At 43.1% G+C, this 26040-nt stretch overlaps 1 protein-coding gene across 1 annotated transcript in view; it reads right to left on the bottom strand.

Moving 5' to 3' along the window:
- The window catches only part of LOC147705984 (protein-glutamine gamma-glutamyltransferase E-like), a 247408-nt gene that overhangs the window by 70825 nt on the left and 150543 nt on the right, over window positions 1-26040 (bottom strand). The window contains exon 10 of the mRNA XM_086932441.1: window positions 24344-24694. Coding sequence (XP_086788567.1) covers window positions 24344-24694 — 351 coding nt within the window. The remainder of the gene's footprint in view (window positions 1-24343; window positions 24695-26040) is intronic.

The following is a 26040-nucleotide window of genomic DNA, read 5'->3' as shown; positions in this document are numbered from 1 at the left end:
CACGGTAGAGCATGCTCATTGGTCCCAGGCCCTCACCCCCCCTGAGGGCACCTCACCCTGTTTCCTCATTGCATGTCTCCTCAACTACAGGGACAGAGACACTGCCCTATGTCTCGCCTGGGAGAAGGACCCTCTCCGCTATGAGCTCACCAGCATCTTCCTCTTCCCTGATTCAGTGATGCCAAGAACTCTCTTTAGAAGCAGGGCATCCGATATGCGATGCTCTACCCAGTCAGTCTGTGAGTTAAGCACAAAGGAATAATCAACATTTTCAATGCCCCTTCAGATGTCTCTGCATTTTGCAAATCTCTTTGGACTAAGACCGCCTCTCCTTGAAAATCTGTTCCAGACATATATGGATCCTCTGCTTGTTCGATGCTCGCCTCTCCGGACTATCCTGCTCCGACGTGACTGTCCTATTTCTGTATGATCAATGTCGGTTTGCTGTTCCCCCACAAAGTCTCCAGTGCTATTTACACCAGTGCATATCACTTATTTACTGTGATTACTTCTTTTCTATAACTGCGGTTGATTAATCTCTATTGTTGCATGATAATGTTTAATAATGGGCAACTGCTGTCTGTGTTGTCGCTATGCCCCCATGATGTACACCATATTATTGTTGTTGGGATTGTTTTGTTTTTTGTTTCACTTTGTTGGGTCCCGCTGGATACCTTATGTTATATTCCAGTGTGGGTGGGGTTGGGATTTAGGTTTTAATCTAAACTTTTGTTTATATGCTCACTCATGATTTACTGCTGCAACACTTCCTGTTACGGCTACATCTTCATTCTCTGCACATACTCTTACACGCTTCCCTTGCTATTGCCATACCGCCCATCCAAGGGAGCAGGTCTTTGGACCTCACTTTCAATACTTGGAAACTTGGGGAATCAACAACCCTACAAAGGAGAAACAGGTCTTGCCAGACACAGGTTAAAATCGCCTTTCTGCAGGAGATGCATCTGCCCCAGCTGCTGGCCGCTCATACCCTAGGTCATGGGGTGGGCATCGCTACATCTCCTGCTAAAGTTCATATTACCGGGACACTTGTATCCTCATACATAAGAGTGTTCCTCTCACCCTCCAATCCAGTCACTCGGATCCCGATGGGCGGCATATACTCCTTCAGGGAATACTCTCTGACAAATGGGTATTATTGTTGAATGTTTATGCCCCCAATATAGATGACAATTACTTTTTCATGATATATCGACGCATATGATTTATTCAGATGCAGACTATGTGACACTGGGTGGGGACCTAAACATGCTGATGTGTGCCCAAACTGACTCCACCAGAGCACACCCTAGTGGTAAGCCCCAAAATTGGGATGTGCTGTGGCATATTGTGGATACCTATGTGCTCCATGACGCCTGGCACTCCTGCTACCCCTCTACCTCAGAATTTACCTTCTATTTCACCCCCAATCAATTTGGACAAGGCTGCACTATTGACTTCTCTCGGCGAATGTGGACCCCTGGCTGCAGGAAGTTATGGCCTTATCACGCACATTGTTGGATCATAACCCGGTCCTTCTTCACTTGCAGGTTCCAAATGGCTGTGGCACGGAATGTATTTGGAGACTCCATAGTGAGCTGCTATAACTGAATATTTTTTGTTGAACACAGGGTCAGTTGAGACACAGGCCATATCTGGGAAGCCTGTAAGGCCTTTATTCCCAGAGCGTGTATCTCCAAGCACATCGGAATCTTACGCGATATACGCACACAATTGCATGGTATCGAGTCCGCCTTACGAGACATTGACAAGTCATCCTTTGCGGGAGGGGATCCCAGCCTATTTCACTGCTCTGCATTGCTGACTAAGTTCTGCGACCTTGCTGATAGAGAGGTTGCCTTCATGGGGAAACATGTCAGGGTTCATCATTATGGGAAGGGGGAGCACCTGGGGCACACTCTTGCCCCAGTTCTGAGACCCAACCACTCACATAACACCATCATGGAGTTGCGCTCGGTATCGAGGCAGCGGGCGTCAGGATGTGAGGGATTTGTGGCATAACGACAACAGTACAATAGAAATCTACACTCTTCATGTGCCCCTGATCCTCCTACTGAAATATGTACCAATCTTGAGGAGGTGGTGGTGGTCTGGCTGACAGACTGCCAGTGCCAGTTTCTTGCTGCGCTCAGTACCATCGAAGAAATTGTGTGAGCCATTTTGATTGCTGGAAGGCATTTGGATTGGATGGCCTGACGGGGGCTTTCTATAAGTCCTTTAAACACTTACTGGCTTCCCACCTTCAGGCGCTATACAGAGAGTCTTTGGCCACTGGCACCCTGCTCCCATCAATGCACAAGGCCTTTATTGTCCTCATGCTGAAACCAGGAAAGAACCCCCTCTCATGCTCCTTCCACCGCCCCTATCTCTTTTGAACCTTGGAAACAAAATCTTGGTAAACTGAGAATCCTTCCAATTTCCATCACCCTGGTTATGTTTCTGTATACTCACCATGTGGCTCAACTCTGTGTCAATAATTCACTCTCTGATATGTTCCCTATCTCAGGAGGGACCAGGTAGTGTTGCCCCCCTCTCCCCCCTCCATTTTATTATTGCTAAGGACTTACTGGTCTGTTATATGCAGGACCGCCATTTGCACTGCGGTCTTCAACTTCCCCAGCTATGGACCCACTGGTCTGTTATATGCAGGACCGCCATTTGCACTGCGGTCTTCAACTTTCCCATGGACCACTTATCTGTCATCCGTCGGAGAATTTGTCCCCCCCTGGTACAGGAGGTCATCCATTTTGGCAATTTGTCCGGGCTCCAAATTAACTGAGCCAAATCAGAACTATTCCCGTTGACTGATGTGGCACAGCCGACACCAGCTGACTATTCATTTACCTAGGCAGCGGACGGTACTAAATATTTGGTTATATGGCTCGATAGGCGTAGGGACCAAGTTCCACAACTTAATTACGGAACTGCAGTAGCCAAACTCGCTTCCCAGGTTGATCGCTGGATCAAGCTGCCCCTGTCCATTTTTATTGTGTATTCATCATGAAAATAGTAATGCTCCCTGGCTTCTTATGGTTATTTTTTTTAATATTCCTATCCCACTGCCCTAGACGTTTGTTCTGCTCCGTGTGTGGTCTTCTTCTGCTTCTCCTGTGAACTGATGGATTCCAGCACATTTGCTGGAATACCCTTACTCTCCCTTGTGAACGTGGCGGTCTTGGGGTTCCTGACTTCTACTTGCACTATCTGGTTGCTCAATACCAGTACTCCTACTGCTGGTACCACCCAGATGCCGCATTCCTTATCTAAGATCAGAACGGTCCCAGCGGGGTGATCTTCCACACGCTTTAATCGTATTGAAAGGCCTTCCGTTAGATGCCAATGAAATTCATACAGTGTCCACGACTAGTTGGGCGTGGCATACACTGCAATAGCTGCTGGGTGGGAGCCCTTTTTATTCCCTCGATCTACCCCTATCTGATAATACTTGTCTCCCGCTAACGAGAGAAAAGCTTGTTCAATGAGTATTCCGCCGTCATCACCTCAACGCCTTGGGGATCTTTTTTCCAGCGGCCATGTTGTACAGCCAACTCTGAAACCTCATTAACCTGCCCTACCCTTCATGGATCATTGTAATTATCTGGAGACTTCATAACATATTGCGATCTCTGCTCCTTACCTTTCCACTGCCCCCTGACGCCTCCCCCCTTTACTTCTGTTGCGACTGATGGGGATGGCGGTCGCAAAGTCTTACAGCTAATTATAGTATGTGCATCTCACTTAAGCATGACACCACCATAGGGGTACGGGGGTTATGGGCGGAGGAGCTGGGTATCCTCCTCATGGATTATATATGGGCATTCGATTGTTCACAAATCGAGAGTATTTTGTGAAACTACGGACACAAACTGTTACACTTTATATTCATTCATCGCATTTATTTTTCATCCTTGGACATTGTTAAATTTGACACCACTAGATGTGATCTGTGCATTAAATGCCATGCCCCAGGCTCTGACATCGCACATCTAACTTGGACCTGCCCTGTGATATATGCGTACTGGGCCTCTGTCTTTGTGCATGTTACTGTTATGATGGAGCAAGGTTTCGTAGAAAAGAAACTTGCCCAAAAGCAATCCACTCTGTTAACTCGCTAACAAAGTTATTAAACATGTTTCGTGAATAACTAATATGCACCACATGAACACGTGGGTTAGTGAAGCTTGTGTATGTGTGTACTAATGTGGATAACAATGAAGACGGACTAATACCGCTGTAAACGGGGAACTGTTGTGCGCATGTGTCAACTGCATCTACGCAGTATGATGAACTAACGCTTGGAGGGAAATTCTGGTTAATGAGCAGAAGACACTAAAATGGAGTCTTGAAGACTCGTGTGCATGGCATCTGCTTACTTGAAACGAAAACAAGCTATTTTACTAATGCTAATGCGGGAAAATTATTAATAAATAAAGGGGAATAGAGTAGAGATGGGTGGTATACATTGCGACCACTTCAGGTCTGCATATGTCCACTGAAAGTTAACCCGGAACGATGACCAAGAGATTGAATGGGAGCCAAAGGACAAGTGTTACAGCATGAGAACAGAAGGTGCAGAAGTTCAACAATAAGACTCGTATTCATAATGTTATTATATTGTTTCAAAGTGAACAGAGAAAGCATATGGGAATCAAATTTATGAATAAAATTAAAGGGATGGGTTTGCGAACAATAGTTGAACTAATTTGTGTGACATGTAAGCATGGTGTGATGGAGGTTCTCCTTTCCTGCCCAATCATATTTCGTATTTTTACGATATTTAAACTTTAGTGGGTGGAACATGAAGAAACGAAAAGTATAATTAAGATAGCTTTAATTAGTGAGAGAAGAGCGTGCTGAATTGCTGCGGGAGATGCTGTTGCTGAGACAGATAAGCATTCGATCCCAATTTAACTGGGTTAGATGAGAAGATCACGGAAGAATCTCGAGGAGGAAGAGAGTGTCAGAGAGGGGTGCGGCGCAATCGTCGGTATTCTAGAGAGGTCAAATATCCTGTCCTGAATCCTGTCCTAAGGTCGTTATCTCCTGACCTATCCCGGGGGACCCTTACCAGTCCTTTGGCCAGGGAGTTGGTCTTTCACATCATCCTTGGTAAATATATTTTTTCGTTATTTACAAATGTTCTTTTCTCTCTGTTCTCTCCCTTTCTGACCAGTGATTATTATATGAGTCCGAGGTAAATGTTCTTTTAGATTTAATTAATTGAATTTTCTCTCCTATGGATGTTGGTGACTACACTGTATTTTGAAATGGTTCACATACAGTTGATTTAGATAAAGATTTAAACTTCTCTGAGTCTGTGGTTATTTACTTTAAATAAAAGAATAGTTATAGTTATGTTAATTATCACCATTAACTAGTTCAACTAATGGTCCATTGACCAGAGGAAGGAACTTTTTGATCAGTGAAAGGTTAGTTTGGAGTATGAATTAACTAATCCTGAATATTGCGAAAATATATAAAAACTGTGACACCAGCGGTTTACTTCAAAGTGAGTTTATGGGCCCAGGTGAGTATATGGTAGTGGAGTATCTGTTGTTGGTATACCGCTGGATCGGCTATGACCGACACAGAGCTCGCTCCGAATCCTCTTCTTGCACTCTTTGCATACAACAGAGACATACCCCGCTCTCTAAGCCACTTAGTTTCCACACGCTTCCTCCTGGCTAAGCAAGAAATAGCAATTTATTGAGGTGGTACCGTAGCCCCCTCTACACATGCCTGGCTCAGAAGTATGTCATTCCGTGAAACTGTTAGTGAAGATTACTAACTCTTTCAACCTCCTTCTTCCCGTCCAAAGGATATCTGGGGCCACTGCGCAATTACTTCCACATATTAGACCCAAACATCCCACCTTAACGTCCTTCTATCTACTAGAAGCATGTCCTTTTCACATCTTTCACATCTTTGTTCCTTCATACATTTGGCATATTGGTATGGGTGCCCCCCTTTTTTCTCCACTTATGTTTTATGTATCTTTTATGACTATTTTGTAGGCATCAGCATGATTATTGAGATCTTGGAGATGTGTCTGCAGGCAGTGTTTCATTGTTGATTTGTTTTTATTTTCTTTGAAAAATCAATAAAGAAATGTACAAAACAAAAACTACAGTAGAAGCCAGGCCATCAGTCACAGGTCGCCCTGTGGGGGATCTTATAATATGGGTCAAGACATCCTTCCATTGCAAGTTCAGAAAATGCAATATAAACTCTGCTGATATTCTGGGGTTGGATATAAATACAATATATGGCCATCATGGCATAATATTGATAAACTTGTAAAATCACCCATTGAACTAGAATCATGATTAAGAATAATTTACAAAATTGGCTGACTTTTTGGAAAGAAACAATACAAATAATAACCTTGTTATAGCTGGTGACATTATTACAACATTTGAACATATAGAGTTCATACAGAATTAATACTTGATGAGGATGAGGATTGGGGCATTCCCAAGTTGGAGATTGTGTCATTGAAAACACCACAAAGGCTGCTTTACAGTTAGCATCCCTTGCCCTTACAAACGGGCCACGAGCATGTAACGGGCGACCTAAATCAGATAGTAAGGCAAGGCACACTTACAAAACAATAATGGCAAAAGCAGAGCAGACTACATATTACTTGTTATGGCCCAATCTGCATAGAATAGAATAGAGGTTATTAAAGGAATTATTAGCTACCATAATGCCTTGGCCCTTGAACTGAGAAACAATCCCTGTCTGTCTAGTAATCAAAACCAGCCTGGATGTACCAATCATAACATCTAATGATGGTAGGAGGGTAAAGTGGCCCTTAGCAGGGGCGGCTCTAGGCTCATGGTGGCCCTAGGCAGGGAGCAAAGGTAGGGGGCCCTGGAAGAGGGGTCCGAGCAGGTCGGAGCGCGGAGGCCACTGAAAAGGGGGCGTCAGGGTGTTTGGAAGTGGAACAGAGCCGGAGGCCGCCAAATCCCTGCCAGGGGCCACCACGCAAATATGTATCCATCCTCAGAGTATTATTATATTAAGGATATATATTGGCGTAGTGGCCCCTGAGGTTTGGTGGCCCTGTGCAGGTGCACAGCTTGCACATGCCTAAGGCTGCCCCTGCCCTTAGTTCAATTAAATAGGTTAACCCAATGGCAGCTGTACACTTTTGTAATACACGCCCTTAACCTCGTTGGGAATGTAATATATAATGGACAAGCTGTTATATGAATACTCACCAATTTGACTACCTCAATTAGGGACTTCTTTTAACAAATTCCCAGGATTAATTTGATAAAACGGAAAGAAGCAGAATGGTTTAACGAAGATTGTAAGCTCGCTAAAATAAGCTCAGTGCAGGCTGTGAAAAATGGGAATAGAGTAGCTATAATTGAAGGAAGATGTTTATACAATAAAGGCCAGTCACATGCAAGGAAAAGCTAGGAGAAGAAACATGGCAGGATTTAGCAAGGTGGCCCTTTTAAAGGACAGTAGGTCCTTTTGGCATCTTCTTGCCAAAGGAGTGCCTCACATCACAGGTAAGGACACCTTTCACATACAGCCACATATTGCAGGATCATAAGACCGAATATAAGGTGTTACTCCAAGTTCAGGACATTATTCTGCCTGTCTTATTCACTATGGAGGAAACTAGCAGCTATTGTAAGTATCAAAAAAGGGAAGGCACCAGGTTTGGATAAAATCCCAGGTAATCTTTATAGTTCACAACCAATCATCTGGGGATTTACCTTAAACAGAGTTTCTAACGCAAGAGTAACAAGGGTACACGGAGGAGGGAAGAAATGATCCCCCATTTATAAGAAAGGAGATAAAGGGGACCCAATTAATTACAGAACTATCAGTTTAATAGATACGTCCCAAAAAGTTCTTTTGTAAGCAGCTATTAAATTAAATACATACTGGGATGGAGGAAGAACAGATATTATCCCATTTTCAGGCACGATTTAGAACTCACACAAGCACCATAGATCAGGTGTTTCGCTTCCTATTGATTTTATGGAAATAGGCTTTAATTGGTAAAGGAAATTTTACGTGGTGTTTGTGGATCTTTAAACACCATTCGATTTAATTCCAAAGGGGGAAATTGTGTGACTGTTCTGAAAGAAATGGGGTGGCCACTGAATCCACTAAATCTGTTAATTTGTCTGCATGAGGGGAATTTAGCACAAGTAAGGTGGCGAAGTAATGGCAAACTGTCAAGAGTGAATACATGTCTCCTGTGGTGTCCAACGTGGATGCATTTTAGTTCCTACATTGTTTACGCTATACATGAATGCAGTCAGAAAAAAGCCATACGAGTGTAACACCGATCCACCATAATTGGCGGGATAGCAAATACCAGCTCTCTTATATGCTTGGATGGCACGCTGCTAATTTTGAAAACCCCAATGGGGCAACAAAATATACTAGTTTGGTTTTCAGAAGCATGTAAGATGCACAGTTTGGTAATAAATGGATCTAAAACAAAAGCTATGACTTTCCACCCTCACAAATCATTTAAAGGGAAAATTAAGGTTGGCTCAGGGTTTTTATAACAGGTCAAGTAATTTGACTATTTAGGAGAAAGGATGGCAAGAAATCTATCTTGGTCGGCACAGATTATGAAGAGTGAAATTACCTTACAACAGGTGGTGAAGGCAACCAGAAAGAAAAGTAATACATCAAACTACAGGCCAACTACCGAAATGATAGATGTTTATCGTGCTAGGGTCCTTGATGCTGTCCTCTATGGAGCAGAACTATGGGGGTCAGTCCAAATTAAAGAGATGGAAAAAACAGAAAAGACGTTTATTAGAACCATATTAGCAATGACAAAGAGTGCCCCACTTATACTAATACGTCTTGATTTAGGCTTAAAGAACATTACACACATTACCGTCCTAAAGCTTCTAGTTTATTGGGTTACAATCAAGGAGGAGATGGCTGCTGGCAATATGTCGGCTTTTATCTATAAATCGTTTAACAGAGGCTACCCGGATTTTTAGGTCAGAAAATACTGAATGGCTTGTGTTTGCAGTATCTACTTATGTAGTGTACAATTGGTGGATCAGCTGCAATGCAATGTCTTCTATTTTATAACAGGTACTCTATAATAGGAATAGGGTTTGTGCTAAAAAGTGACTGACGATGAAAACGAGCCTATGGTGAATTATGCACATTGTAAACTGATGTGCTACATTATTACCTCAAGTTTGGGCTCCAATTGCCTGTATGTACTTCTACCTGCTTGTTATGCACAATATATCCTATTGTAGAATGGTATTTTAAGGTTAATGTTTAGATATGACCTACTTCTGGAGTGGTGTGGCTCACTGGTTAGAGGCAGCAGACCCGGAAGCAGAGAACGGCCCGGGACCAGGGTTCAATTCCCGACGCGGCAGGGTTGTGGACCAGGGTCAACGGACTTGATAATTCTCGCCTCAGTGCCTACTCTAACCAGGGATCACACTCGACAACTCTGGGCATTAAGCTTGCCTCATCTCTACAACGGCCCCCCACAGACGCCGGGGATGCCTGGTTTCCCCTTGGAGATACCCAGAAGGGACCATCTCACAGGGAAAGCCAGGACGGGTTCTCCAGCGGTCTTCAGCGCCAGGACACCCCGAGATGGGGTAACAGTGCGCTTTACAAGTATCATCATTGTGTTACATTCTGCTTTAGGTGTAGGCATAAAAAGATAAATGACACCTCTGATAAATATATAGGACTAGAATGCTCATATCATTTACACCTGTTTCTTCCTTATTCTATTTTTACTTTCTGGGAATTCCGTTATATAGTGTTTTAGTTGTTGTGGAAACTTTACATACGGTGCTGCAAATGTTATGTGTATTTAAATATATCTTTATAAGGTATGTGAAGGCAGCAGTTTGGGAATGTAAATATATTTTAGTATGTGTATTTTGCTCTGCTATTTTAATTTTATTGTATAATATGTTGAATTTCATGATGATGTATTACAACTAGAATTTTGTATTGTTTATTAATGTTTTTGTATTTATATGATCATATACTGGTCAATTAAATTTACTACTAACTTGCATTATATTGCTTGCTATCTCCCAAGCAAAGATAGACTTTATTAAGTTTAATCAAGCCTTCCTATGTTACCCTATAGGGCTTGCAGCACTACAATAGGGAAATACAACTTTTGCCATTTTTCCCTACCAAGTTATATGAAACATGTTTTATATTGTCTCATCTTTTTATGACAATGCATCCACCCCTTGTGGAACCTAGGCCAGATGGGTTACATAGGTAATAAAATATAGTTTTGGACTTTAGAAGTACTTTTAATTTCAAGTTGGAATTTGGGCACAGTTGTATTTTAAAACTAGCATGCAAGGCAGGCATGGCTTTAAAATGACACCAGACACCACAGTAGTGCACACTTAAGTGAATTACGGCCACTGGGATCTCTAAACCTACATTCCCTACCATATGCTAGGGACTTATAGGTACACTGTCTTTGCCATTTAGGATTATACCAACTACCATATACCTTTCGAAGACAGAGCACTCGCCCTGGGCCTGGTAAGCAGAGGCCAGGGCAATTTCGGAGTTTGTAACCACTAGCATCAGTCACAAAATGGGGGTGATCAGGGCAAAAAGGATGACTTCCATACTGGTCTCTGGAGGCCATAGGGGAGAGAAACTGAGCAGTCCTCCCCTTAGGTATAATGGAGTGTCACTACAGACAAGACAGTATTCCACACTGACTTTCTCTATTAGTGTACACTAATATTATGAGGCCTACCCCAGGTCAATATCCATTATTATTACTACGCCAGGCTACCTGAGTGCAGTTACTGAGCTGCGCACAACAGAAGTCATCCACATGCATCCCTCACATGTGTGCACACACTTGTGCTCTCATGCTCACTAGTTGTACCAGCCAAGTTACCCTTGCTGCGTGGAGCAGTCTTATATTAAAAGACAGACAGTGGCGGTAAAGAAAGGCAGTCCAACTGCCATGAGTTTACTTTGGGTGAGTCACAGGTTGTGAGGCTCACCCACAGTAAAAAGGTCACAAACACGTTGGACAAAAAGCAACAAATCGGGGTGGATTTGAAGGGCAGAACCCGTTTCCTTACTGGTGCACATTGTAATTATAAGTAGTGGATGTGCAATGTGTACACTCGTAATTGAAGGAGAGATGTAATTGAGCCCACCTAAAACTGGGCCCAGACTCACTGATGTGTGAAATATCCTAACATTGTCTATCTTTTTAGTGGGCATGCAATAAGCTAAATAAATACTTAAATAAACTTGAGATGTAAAAGACGCACTGAGACCTAAATTATAATTGTACAATCACAAATAAAAATTGCACATCTAATATCAGCAGTTTCGATAACTTAGGCCCTAAAACACTAAGGAGCAAATTATCAAGAACACCGTTAAAATTATCATTGCTTTAGCGGCAGGAAACTGCCGCTAAAGCAGCGATATTGGGCTTGATAATATGCCTTCGAGAATTCCAATAGAAGCCCAGGTTTACACCAGAACATGGGCTTCTGTTGGAATTCTCAAGGGCATATTATCAAGCCCATTATCGCCGCTTTAGCAGCAGTTTCCTGACGCTAAAGAAGCAATAGTCTTTACGCCGTTTTTGATAATTTGCCCCAAAGAGATATGTCGCAAACAGTGAGCACAAACTGTACAACAACTTTTTGCATACTGGCTCTGATTTTGTGATTGGGCCTATTTATTAGGAGGGCTTCAGGTGGTGACACAAAGTCATCATCATTTATTGGCGCTTAATAAAATGTTATCTTGCAGCATGGTTAAGCATTAATTATATGTGTGTACACATAATCTTACACTTAGATTTAGTGAAACAAGTGATTTACGTATTTTTAATTTAGCTGTAGTTGGGATATGCATCTTAACATTGATATGGTTGGGCCCCGATGCCTAACTCCATTTTGAAGTAAATGTTGCATTATTGCTTTGTATTCATTGCTTACATTTTACAGTTTTTGTTACCGGGAGTCGGCAATGTCGGCCCCCGGTAACAAAATCGGCCGAAACCGGCCGTCGCAGACTGCTCACTTGCACTCCACCGGGCGCAGCTGAGCAGTTTGCCAGGGCCGGTTTCTGTTCTTAGTCCGGCCCTGCCCAGGGCTACTCAATGGAGGCTGCAGCACGGCTCCATTGAGAAGCCCTTAACCACCTTAGTCCTGCTTGCCGCTTCCCAGTTTGCAGGTCATGTAGCACAGTGGCACCGTTATGGTCCTCCAGCTACCCTTTATCTAGTTCAAGCCCCAGTTCTCCTGCGAAGTATCGTTACAATTTTCTTTTCAACTGTATTACTGAAAAAGCATTTTTAACAATGTCACAACTGCTTGAAAATGCGTGTGACTCTGTTACCCGACTGTTAATTGTGCATTGCGTGTTTTCTCCTACTGCTCCTGTAATTGTAAACTTTTATATGTTGTAAGGCTATGATTGTACTTTGTTTTTCTGCCCTATTGTTTTTTTACTTCTTTACAAGGTTCACTCCAGTTCTCGCCCCTCTGTGCTGTATTTTCCCCCTGCCCTCCCGCTTCCCTGTCAGCCACTACCACCTGCCAGGGCTACTTAATGGAGGCTGCAGCACATCTCCATTGAGAAGCCCTAGACCACCTGGTCTTGCTCTCTGCTCCCTGTGACTCTTTTGTCTGACCGTTAATTGTATATTGCGTGTTTTCTCCTACTGCTCCTGTAATTATAAACTTTTATGTGTTGCAACAGGCTATGATTGTACTTTGGTTTTCTCCTCTAGTGTTATTTACTTTGTTTTCCTTTACCCGGTTCACTTCGTTTCTTGCCCCTCTGTGCAGCATTTTCCCCGTTGCCCTCTTACCTACCGGACAGCCCCTTCTGCCTCCTAGGGCTACTTAATGGAGTGTGCAGCGCAGCTGCACAGTGGGAACGCAACCAGGGTGCCAAAGTCAAGCCCGTCTGCACCCATCTACGCCTTGACCATGCCAATTGACAGGATCCCTGTCCCAACTCACTCCCACAGGTACACTGCCATAAATCTCTGTGCCCTGGAACCCATCCACAACAACAACTACTGCCTCGCATCATCACGCTCCACAAAAAGGCCCTTCACCTGTATCCACTACCGTTTCACCAACACCCCTCCTCTGACCACCACCTCACTGAATAATGCTGCGCCAACCCCAGTTGCCCAAATTCCACCAGATCAACTCAAATACCTCCTAATCAATGCAAGATCTCTCTGCAAACAAGCCATTGAAATCTGGGACACCATCTCCTCCATCGCCCCCCATGATTTTCATCACAGAGACCTGGCTCACACCAACAGCAGCCCCATATATTGCATTGCCAAGGAAAACCCCTGCAGCTACAAGATGAAATACGGAGACTGCACCAACAGACACGGTGGAGGCATCGTCATCTTACACAAAGAATCCATCACCTGCACCATCACTAATGATGACACAACATCGACTATGGAACACATGAATTTCCGGTCCCTGCCGATGCCAAAACAACCTTCAATCTACAACTCCTCAAACACCTGGAAAGAAACAACTTGTTAGATCCATCCCAATAAGAATTCAGAACCAATCACAGCACCAAGAAGCTCTGATCGCTGCAACAGATGACATCCGCACCCTACTCGACAAAGGAGAATAAGCCATCCTGATCTTGCTTGACCTTACTTGACGGTCACCCACCACACACTCACATGGATGGCATCCTTTCTCACAGGATGCACCCAGAATGTCTGACTCCTTCCCTTCACATCGCAAGCCAAGCACAACATCTGAGGCAGTCCCCAAGCACATCCCTCAGACCAAAACTCTTCAACGTCTACATGACTCCACTTAGAGAAATCATCAGATCGCACAACATCAACATTATCATCTGTGCGATGACACAGAGCTCGTCCTTTCACTCTATGCCAACCCCTCTGCAACAAAGCCCAACTTCCACAAGTGCATGAAGGACTTCTCCGGATGGATTAAGGACAACTGCCTAAAACTGAACACGGACAAGACAGAATTTGTCCTCTTCTGCAAACACACCACGCTCTGGAACGACTCTTGGTGGCCGTCATAACTCAGACCTACCCCCATGCTGAAAGGCCACGCCCGCAACCATGGCATCATCCCAGACAGTGAACTTTCTATGAAACCTCAGGTCAACAACGTCTCCTCATCCCGCTTCCACATGCTCTGCTAGATTTTCAGATTGCTCTACTTTAGCACTAGAAAGACAATAATGCATGCCCTCATCGCCATCCGACTGGACTACAGCAATGCACTCTATGCAGGCACCACCACCGAACTCATGCAAAGACTCCAGACTATTCAGAACACAGACACCAGACTGATCCTCTACCTGCCCAAGAGAACCCACATAACCCAGCAGCTGAAAGACCTCCCCTGGCTCCTGGTCCAGATGGGATGTAATTTCAAGCTCCTGACCCATGCCTACAAAGCCCTCCATGACCAAGGACCAACCTACTTGAACCACCTGCTACACTCCAACCATTTTCCCAGGAACCTCCAATCCACACCTTGCTCTTGAGCAGATCCCTCATATATGCCACTGCCACACCAAAGCCTGGTGCCTCCTCACCCTCCGCTTCCACAACTCGACATTGCTGACTGACTTCATGAAGGGGCTCAAGACCTGGATCTTAGAATAAGAACTGAAGCAAGAGGCTGGTTAGCCTAGCGGGTGACAAGCTGCACTTTATAAATACTACTTATGATTGTTCAAAGAAACCCTCACATAAAGAACGCCAGGACCAAAAACTGTCTTCATTGACTCTATTGCTGAATTCATCACCCCTCTCACTGTCAAAATGAACACTTTATCTTCCTGGGAGACCTCAATTTCCACTGTTGATGACTCTTCTGACACCAACACCATCGACCTTCTGTAAAGACTAGTCAACATCAGCCTCAAGCATGTTGTCACTGACCCCCTCACACTGAGCAGCACACATGCTAAACCCTAACTTCACATCAGCAACAAAATCATATACAGCCAGACATCAGAACTCAACTTGACAGACCACTCCATCGTACACTTCATCCTCACCTGCCAGCAGCGTGCTACCCCCAAATGACCCAGCGCTCCCTATCTCAGCTAGACCAAGGCAAAGCAACAGCAATTGATTGACTCCCTCAGCACAGCTCAGTCCAACATCCCCACCAACCTGTTTCAGACAGTAGAAAATGTCAATGCCTGGATCACCAGCGCTGCCAACCAAGTCCCCCCCAGCAAATCAGTCAAAATGCACAGACCCATATGCCAGAACTCAGCGCATCTAAACACGGGTGTAAACATCTGCAAAGAAGATGGTGAAACCAGCAGGAATGACACTAAACAAGCCGCCTACAAATCAGCCATTAACAACTACCACTGCCAGACCAAAGCCACAAAATAGGAGGCACTGACACGCAGGATTGAAACCAGCATCAACCAAAACAAGAAACTCTTCACCATCGTCAGAGAGTTCAGTTACCCATCAGCCACAGAAAACTCGATCCCCCCTCACAGGAACTCAGTGACTCCCTCGCCGATCAATTCACAACAAGATAGCAACCATCTACAGAAACCTCGATCTCCAACCATCCGACCTCCTCTGCAACCCATCAACCACAGCCACCAACCCCCTGATCACTGCATGGAATCATCTTAACACACCAGAACTACCACCTTGATGGACTCCATCCACTCAGGAGCACCCATGAACCATGCCCCCATTGACTCTTCAACCTCAGAAGCAACAAGATCAGCCACCAGCTCATCACCATCCTCAATGTCTCCATAACTGCAGCCACCTTTTCTGATGCATGGAAACACGTGGAGATCAGACCCCTCCTCAAGAAACCTTTGGCCGACACCAAAGAGCTCCAGAACTACTGTCCCATCTTCCTACTCCCGTTCCCTGCCAAAGTCCTGGAGAAGGCCATCAACACCCAACTCACCAATCATCTGGAAGGAAGGAAACTGCTGGACTCATCCTAAATGAGGTTCATATCCAATCACAGCTCTGAGACAGCCATGATCGCAGCAACAGATGATATTCAAGACCTACTTGACAGAGGAGAACCAGCTGCCTGCAACATCCTGGATCTCTCTGCAGCTTTTGGCACCGTCTCCCACCACACACTCATCAGTCGACTGTGCCAGATTGGAATTACTCAGATGCGCTCAGATGGATGGCACCCTTCCTCACGGGATGCAGCAAGAGAGTTCACCTCCTGTACTTCACTATCACAATCCAAACACAGGGGGGGGCGATTCACAGAACTTACAACAAAATCCTAAACTTACTACTTTTGTTATGCACAGAAGGCATTTAGTAGTCTTAAGTTAGGATTTTGTCTTAAGCTAGGATTTTGTCCTAAATTAGGATTTAGTCTTAAATTAGGATTTTGTCTAAAATTAGGATTTTGTCCTAAATTAGGATTTTGTCTTAAATTAGGATTTTGTCCTAAATTAGGATGTTGTCTTAAATTAGGATTTTGTCCTGAGTTAGGATTTTGTCTTAAATTAGAATTTTGTCTTAAATTAAACTAAAGTTTCGTCTTAAATTAGGATTTTGTTTTAGGCTAGGACTTTGTCTTAAATTAGGATTTTGTCCTAAATTAGGATTTTGTCTCAAGTTAGGATTTTGTCTTAAATTAAACTTAAGTTTATCTTAAGACAAAATCCTAACTTAGGACAAAATCCTAACTTAAGACAAAGTCCTAGCCTAAGACAAAATCCTAATTTAAGACGAAATCCTAACCTAAGACAAAATCCTAATTTATGACAAAATCCTAATTTAAGACAAAATCCTAATTTAAGACTACTAAATGCCTTCTGTGAATACCAAAAGTAGTAAGTTTAGGATTTTGTCTTACGTTAGTTCTGTGAATCGGGCCCAACATCTGCGGAGTACCCCAGGGAGAATCCCTCAGCCCTACCCTCTTCAACATCTACATGACACCTCTCGCAGACATTGTCCGATCGCACAACATCTACATCCTCTACTACGCTGTTGACGCTCAGCTCGTCCTCTCACTCTCAGCGAACCCGACCATGACTATGTCCAACTTCCACAACTGCATGAAGAATGTTGCAAAATAGATGAAAGACAACTGCTTGAAACTCAACATCGACAAAACGAAAGTTCTGATCTTCGGCAGACACACCGCTCTCTAGATTGTCACCTGGTGGCCAGAGGAGCTCAGACGTACCCCTATGCTGAAATATCACACCTGCAACCTTTAGCATCATACTGGAAAGCGAACTCTCCTTAAACATCAGGTCAGCACCATTGCCACAGCCTGCTGCAACACAATCTAATCTACAAATGGCTCCCCGTCAGCACAAGGAAACTGTGATTCAGGCTCTTGTCACAAGCTGTCTCCACTACGGCAGCGCACTCTATGCGGGCACCTCCACCAAACTAATGCAAAGACTCCAGACTATCTAGAACGCAGCAGCCAGACTCATCCTCAACCTACCCAAGGGGACACATGTCACCCGGCACCTAAAAAAACACCACAGGCTCCCCATCCAGAAGAGATGCCAGTCCAAGCTCCTGACCCATGCCTACAAAGCCCTCTACAGTTAAAGACCAGACTACATGATCCATGGCCTGACCTTCTACCAACCCACCAGAAACCTCTGCTCCAAACACCTTGCCCTCACTCAGACACTACGTATCCACCACAGCAACTCCGAAGGAGGATCCTTCTACCACCTTGCCACCAAAGCTTGGAACACCCTTACCCTCCACATCTGCACTTCACTCTCATTAAACCACTTCAGGAAGGGACTCAAGACCCAGCTCTTCAACTGATACCTGCAGCAGAGCTCCTGGATACCCCCTGGGGTGTTTAACTGCGCTATTCATATACTGCTTGATTGAGGCTTGATTGATTACCTTGCTGTATGAAGTTCATGTTTGCTGCAAATTAATTGGTTGAACAGTGATTTTCAGGACCTGCACATTATGGGAGGTAGAGGTCTTTTGCTAGATATCATGAAGGCACAATAATGTAAGAATCTGGGGCATATTATCAAGGGATTTATCTCTGCTTTTTTGGCTTTAAAAGCCAAGAAAGCTGAGATAAAATTATCTCCCTATCAGCAACGGGGTGCTAAATCGCAAATTCGCATGTTAGCACCCTTTTTCTCTACGCTTCCCCTTGCATCTCTAATGAGATGCAAAGGGGGTGTTCCAGAGAAAAATAATAGGAGAAATGTTGTTAAGCGACATTTCTCCTATTATCAAGGATTTCGCTAACCCTGTTAGTGATAAAAAAAAAGCAGTGCCAACCGCGTTTAGCGCTGCTTTTCTTACACCTGGTATTTTTCTGACTTAGCTATGATATCCTATGGAAGGTGGATATCATGGCTAAGTTTGTGAGTCCCTATCATCAAGCTAACGCCAAACTTCGAGAGATTATCGTTGGTTTTCCAGCGATACTCTCTCATTTGGCAGTTAGCGCGAGGATTTTTATCACTTCTGAGATGAGCGTTGCTAATAGCACGCTATCTCAGTGATAAAAACCATGCTACCCAGCGATAATTATCCTAGCGCTAAGTGCGCTTAGCGATAATTATCGCTGGGGCTTAATAATATGGCCCCAGGTGTTATATTATCCATGAGAAGGAAGCCAACATCAAATACAGTGGGAAGACTGATTTTCGGTTGGTTCTTAGTCTGTAGGAACCTGGGGAATGTATCTCTTGGATGTAATGATATGTTTTAACTGCCTGAAACTGAGTTTAGTTAGTCAGCACTTGCCCTAGTCATCCTTTGCAGGAGGACATTCTCTCTATTTCTCTTGAGGCAAAATGGCTCTTATATTTCTGCTCATAGATTTACCTTTTAGAACAAGTACATTTCTACTATCTAAGTTCAACTTTGATTTGGTAGTTTTGATGATGTTAGTAGACACCAGCTGCTTCAAACTTTCCAACTTTCCCTCGTATTGTCGCGTTATGGCAGATGGGAGTGCAAATCTACAACTATGCTGACGATATGCAGCAAGTCTTCCCCATCAAAGAATCCACATAAATTGATGAAACTCAATGCCGAAAAAACTGAAATCATTATCCCAAACAATAAAGTTCAATTGGTTCCCCGCCCACTGGCCCTCCTCCTGCAGTAAAAAACTTGATAAAACCCTAGGCATACACATTGACTCAGTCCTAAACATGAACACACAGATTGGAGCAGTCATCTCCGCTTGCTTCTTCCAGCTGTGGAAACTGAGGAAAATCAGGTGAATTTTCAGCAGAGAGGCATGTATAAATTGTCATCTCCTTGATTCTGTCAAGAATTGATTATGCTAACTCTATATACCTAGGTCATCACCGCAATTAGATACATCGTTTGCAGCTAATACAAAATCAGGCAGCCAGAATTATATATCAACAAGGCGGACGATGTCACATCAAGCCACTGCTAAAAGAGTTACACTGGCTTCCAGTGGAGCAACGCTCCAAGTTTAAAGTGGGCTGCATTTTTTTTAAAGCCTTGCACTGGACTGGCCCTGAGTACATCTCATCAAAAATCAATAGGTACATCCCCCATCGTACTTTAGGAACTTTGCACATAAACTACTTAGAGGTCCCAAATTTTAGACGGAAAAGAACAGGAGACTCAGGGGCATATTACCAAGCAATAGCGATAATTTGCTTGGTTAGAGACAAAAATTTAACGCTGAGCTGCGGCGATTTTTATCGCAGATAAACCTTGGTATTACCAAGGTTTATCGCAAATGCGATAAAAATCGGCCGCAATGCATGAATATCGCTGAAAAGTCGGCGATATTCATGCATTACCGAGCTAATGCTCTTAGCCATGTTATCCACCTCCCATTGGATAACATGGCTAAGAACTGCATAGTGCAGGTGTTAGCTTTTGGAGATATTCGCGCTTAGCGCGAAAATCTCCAAAAGTTGGTAATAGGAGATAGCGATGTTAGCGACTGTTTCCAGTCGCTAACAACTTGGCACGCCCACGTTGCATGTCATTAGTGATAAATATCACTGACATGCAAAGTGGGACCCAAGATGGTCGCTATCTCCTACTAGCTGTCGCTAACTGGTGTTAGCGACAGCTAGGTAATAGGGAGATAATTTTATCTCCGCTTTCTAGGCTTTTAAAGCCAAAAAAGCAGAGATAAACCCCCTTGATAATATGCCCCTCAGACTTCTCAATATTAGGACCCAAATTCTGGAACGCTCTTCCGCCCCCATTTAGACTCGAGTCAGACCTCTTTCACTTTAGGAGTATTTTGAAGTCCTGGCTCTTCACCCAAACTTACAGCTAGACCTGGACAATCCTTACCGGTAACTCCTTTTGGAAAGCAACTCCCCCAGTGCCAAGAAACCTGCTGGTGAATGAGTGCTATAAAAGTTCCTATTAACATAACATAACACTCTTAGCTTAGCGTTAGGGAGTTTCCTTTATGGCATCTGAATTTTAGTTCATGTTGCATTTGCTGTCTTTAATAACATGTGTTGGCATGTGCTGAATTGAATTGCCTGGATTACATTCATATGTGCTGTATTCAGGTGACTACCGATTTATCCTTAACTGATTTAAGTGGAGATTGTAACTTTACCAAGTTCTTTATAAACCTTTATGGTTTGCAAAATTACCTTTCTCATGTGCTCCTGTGGGTCAAATTGTGCTTCACAGTCATTTCTATATTGCTGAAAGTAAGATTTTATCCTCAGTTTGAAATAAAGGTCCATCCCAGTGGACATAGCAGAGATTCAAGTTTGCTCCACGTTTGCATGTACAAATGCAATCTTCCCTCTCACGCAATCACAGGTGAGATATGATGAAACACAAGTTGGTTGTCCAAACTAAGAGACATCTTGGAGCAGAATATCCAGCCTTACAGCAGATGTGAATTACCTTTGACTCAGGTCAAGACTTTCAAAGTGGAAAATATTTGTACACTTTCACCACAGGCGAAAATTATGACATTGGGCAACTTTGTGAGTGAGGCTAAAAAATGTGCTCCCTGCCTACTCCTCACAGGAAATAATGCTTTGAAGTGTGATCAATGGGCATAGCGGGATAAGTTTTGTGTGTCTCCGTGGAGTAGTTCTAGTAAGGTTTTTCTAAAGGAATTCTACTAAATCACATATACAAATCTGTAGCCAATCTCCCACCATAACCTGGCTATGGGTATTTCTTGCACCACTATTAAACGACACAAACAATTGATGGAAAGATATATATAAAAACACACATTATTATTCCAAAAAGGAGATTTAAATCCAGTCATTAATTTGTAAAATAATAAGTGGAGTGGGACAAATATTTTTCTTAGGATCCTGCCACTGGCCCCATTGAATAGATGCATACTACGGGTCTGAATGGTACTCCATCACAAACATGATACCTAATACAATCCACCTTATTACTAGTGCATTAGGATGTAATGCACATGTGATGAGGCAGACAGATGTCACGTTTGTGACAGAGTATCCATCTGCCAAACCTAAACCACACCCTAAGTCTGCAGGTTTTAATTCCACCTAATGCCTCCTTCGTCCACAATCCCACCCTTCTTTACTCTTTATCTCACTCTGGCCAGACCTTTAAGCCTCTATTTACCCCTTCTTTATAACTTTGCCACTGATTTGCAATCTTTCTTTTCTTCTTCCTTCTCTGTTTTCTTTGTTTTCTTTGTTTCTCGCTCTTACTCAAGGTCAAACTCTGATGATAAATAATTAGTCTCTGCCCACAAAAATGAACACGGGTGCCCACCAATGCAACCACTGACACAAATTAAACAATGTTGCCAATCATTCCTAGACTGTTAAGAGTCCTCACCTAGTGACCTCTATATGCTAGTTTTGCAAACAATGAGGCAAAAGTAATTTGTGGAATAATGTTCTCACAATGGATAGGAGTGGGTGATAAATTCCGCTCTGCCAGCGGAGTTCACAGAGTTTTGCCCACTCACTGTTACGCTTGTAACACTGAGCTGTGGCAACATTCTGCCAACTGCCACATGGCAGAGTTTTTTCTTTTGTGTGGGTGCAGCTCATGTAGAAAATCTACTCAAGCAGCAGCAAAGAAGCCCTCTGGCACACCACGTAGTGCTGTTCTTGCTGATTTTTCAGTGTGGAGCAAGCTCCTGTGCTAAAAATCAGTGTGACATGGCGTTTCTGTCTACTGGCAGAACTTCATGGAATCACGCAGAGTTTTCATGGAACTCTGTGGAAATCCACAGAGTGAAACTCTGCGAGTTCCACCCACCTCTAATAACAGACAGCCGCGGCCGGTAGTGGGAGTACCGGCCGGTACTCGTTGCACTCACTGCATCGCATTTGGTGATGCAGTGTGTGCAACAAATTCATTTTATTTATTTTTATGTTTACCTACCTTTTAAAGTCCATAATCCATACATTACTACCCCCCACCCTGCCCTTCCCCCTCCCCATGTCACCGCCCGGCCGGTACTCCCACTACTGGCCGCGGCTGATAACAGATAATGTTTGCGCCTTGGGGAATGTGGTGCTATATAGTAATAAATCCATAGCATGATTAGTCCACAAATCCACAGAGTGTTCTTCACTAAAGGAACCTCAAACAGATTTCTCTAACCACTAGCCTCCATGTCTATTTTACTTCCGTCTCATAATGAATTTTGATGAAAAATAGAATAGGAGTTTGTAGGGTCACATAGTAATAACACTGGGAGCAGTAGTAAGAACCTAACAGTACCTTAAGGTGGTATTTATGGTGGTGCTACATAAAAGGGGTGGATACACTTGAACGTTTCTAGACTGTGCTCCGGATGTTCAGACCATGCGGTACAGAGCTGTGAATTCGGGAACCAATTTTACTGACATTCTGAATATCTCTGAAGTGAAACACACGTTTAAGTAAAAGCACATGCATAGTTAGTCATGGGAGACATTTGGAAATTGCTTTCTCTAATGTTGACTGCATATAGTGAATTTCGAAAAAGGATTAAGAGGGCAGTAAGTCATGCATCTTTAAGGCTCATTACAATCACCCAGTGCTTAATCACAATGAAGTGCATGTGTTTCTCTGAATACAATTGCTACATTGAGCTTAGATGAGGAATAATCGATTACAGTTAACCTTTGATCGGAGACAGATGTTGTAGTTGGTGAAAAAGCAGGGTGCAATCTGTGACTAATGTTTTACTACAAGGCCACCCCGAATGTACTCCTCTATGAGGGTTTCCCCTAGTTTAGCTTACGGACCTTCTAAATACATGCTGATGAAGCGTTCCTCTACTTAGCAGGAAAGAAGATATATACAAATGAGTATTGTGTATGCCTGCTGTATGTGTAATATTCTTGCAAAGTAATATAAGGAATAGGGGTCCTTCGTCATGATGAAAGCCGCAGCCCCTGTATGGGACCATTGGCTGAAACATGTCAACCTACTACATGCAGGTGTAATTATGACTCCTAGACATGCTTCAGCCTTTAATCAACTTGTTTCCCTCAGAACAGAATAAACAGAACAGTATAAAGGTAGTTCCTGATTAAAGGTTCCTGGGATGTTTAGCTCTTATTCCTCTTGGATTCCCACCTAACCCTCATCCATATGTACTTCCTGTAATTTCACAGGTGAGCTGGCCCTGCTCTGGGGAGCAGGGATGTCCGATGATGAAGTATGACACTCAGGCGATCTGTGAGGCCATACCTTCAAATTTTCAGAATGAATTCACAAAGAATAAGAGGAGTGTTGATATATTGTGGTTCTATATTGACTACATAAACTGTCAAGGTCTAAAAGGTCTTCCAGAATAAGGAAATTATCCTAATGTTGCCCATCCTTTGTCTCATTTGCCTACTTGTGTTGTGCATTATAAGAGAGAGAAAGAAATGTACAACAGCCCACTTTTTCATCTCGTTCATCTGACCTGCATTAAAGAGGGTGTTATAATTGAGTGTAACTTGGCAACCTGCCAAAAATAGATCCATGCGTAAATTGTTGTCGCTTTATAAAGGCGTAACATATCTGGGGTGCTCAGTGACACCTAAAGGTCAGTGCTTAAAATGAAAAAGGGCCTAACTCACTAGAGCTTTTCCCAGTCCTTTTAACTATCTTACTATTAGATCCCCATAAACGTTGTCTTTATAAAGACCAATCAATGTTACCTTTTATCATCTCTAGGCAGTTGAAATTATTTGAGGTTTTTATCTGCCACATTCTTTATATGAACACATCTTGCTCTAGTGGTCTTTTCATCTTTGCACTACTGGAGTGTAACTATGATAGATTGAGTCAACAAGAGACATTTGTGTTCTGCGACTGGATAGTCTCTGACCATACCTTCATTAGGTGAGAGTTGGAGATGGACTGAGTGCTTGATGATCGTCGCCCCAGGAGTACGGGTGTATGTTATCGCATAGGCGCAGATCTTCACGTTGACAGTCTTGTTTTCAGAGGTTGGGTTCTTGATTGCTATGGCTACATTGATATCTTGACCAACTTGGGCTGATTCAGAAAGCTGGAACTCGCCAGAAAACTGCTCCTCGGATTCTTGATCATCAGAATCATCACTAAATTCATCGATGAGTTCATCGCTCAGCCACTCCTCTGGGCTCAAGCTCTCTGCAAACACTCCTTTTTTAAACAGCTTTCTGGATGCCTTTTCAAACACAAATCTTTCCTTGTCTGAACCTGGCAGAAAGAAATTAGGGAGAAGGCATAAGGTTTTTTTTTCTGTGTAGTGTACAATGCTCTGATGGACCAGAAGATACAATTCAAAACCAGAAGGCTCACTATGCCATCTTGAACACAATCCTCTAACTAGTTATCATCAGCACATCAGCCACTACACTTTGAAACTGCCTTGTTTTATGAGATTCAATGTTTGAACTTTTAGGAACAGGTGTCTTCCTTTGGAATTGGCACAGGGTATATAATGAAGAAATATTTTGTGTGTTCTAATGTTTGTGATGATTATATGTGTAACACAACTGAAATATTATTGTTTTTAAATTACTATGTGTTTTAAATATTTTATGGTATTACATCTAATTCATTCTAAAAACTTGGATGATAACGCATTAAGAGGAGTAGTGTCTGTTAGTGTCTATGATTGTTGGTTAGAGGAGGGAAAGTATGTGCCTTTGCACCTATGCATATCTGATTGCATTTGCCTCTGGGAGTTGATTGTTTGTGCCGGTGCCCATGTGGGTACAGCGCAGGACTGGGTTAAAGCAGCAGTGGGAAAGATTTTGATATAAGCTCAAAAATGTACAGAGGGATTGCAGAAAGTCACTCTGGCCTTCTCCAGGAGCATTTGGAGGCAGATTATGAATGTGTCTGCAAGAAAATTGTGTTCACTCCTCATGGCTGATTTCCCATTCATCCACCCTTAATAGTAGCCTTCATGCTCTCCTGTGTCCTCATATGGGGAGTCAAGCCCTGTATGGGGGTGTGTGCACGTATGAATCTGTGTGAGCGGAACTTGATATATTAGTTAATTGTTATGTGCAAAACTCCTGAAATATACCATTCAAATATGTTTTTAACAATCCTTGTGTTTTTTCGATGTAGAACATTTGTACAATTCAGCAGGTGTTCACATTCACATATTCTACAATTGCATTATAAATATTAATGCAACATAAATATGACAACCACTCAGGATGTCTAATGTTTTTCTCATAAATGTCATTAATGCCTAGGGGCTGGATGTAGGTAAATCATTTTTACAGATTCTAAAATACCAAATTTTACCGATTTGGTATTTTAGAATCGGTAAATCTGATGTAGGTAAATATTCGGTATTTTGTACCGAATCGGTAAGATTCGGTAATTACCGAATCGGTATTTACCGTTCGGTGATTGCCATTTATTCCTATGGGCCAGGAGGCCCATAGGAATGAATGAATTCAATTACTGAATCGGTAATTACAGATTCGGTAAAAACCGAATAATTCAAGGGTGGCAGGGTATCACTTTGACACCATGTTGCACCCCTGATAGGGCTTGTGTGCCCTAAGGGCATGTATGTGTGC

Source organism: Lissotriton vulgaris, chromosome 7 (assembly GCF_964263255.1).
Source record: "Lissotriton vulgaris chromosome 7, aLisVul1.2, whole genome shotgun sequence".
Classification (NCBI taxonomy): Eukaryota; Metazoa; Chordata; class Amphibia; order Caudata; family Salamandridae; genus Lissotriton; species Lissotriton vulgaris.
The sequence above is the reverse complement of the archived record's forward strand: the minus strand, read 5'-3'. Positions and strand labels throughout refer to the sequence as shown.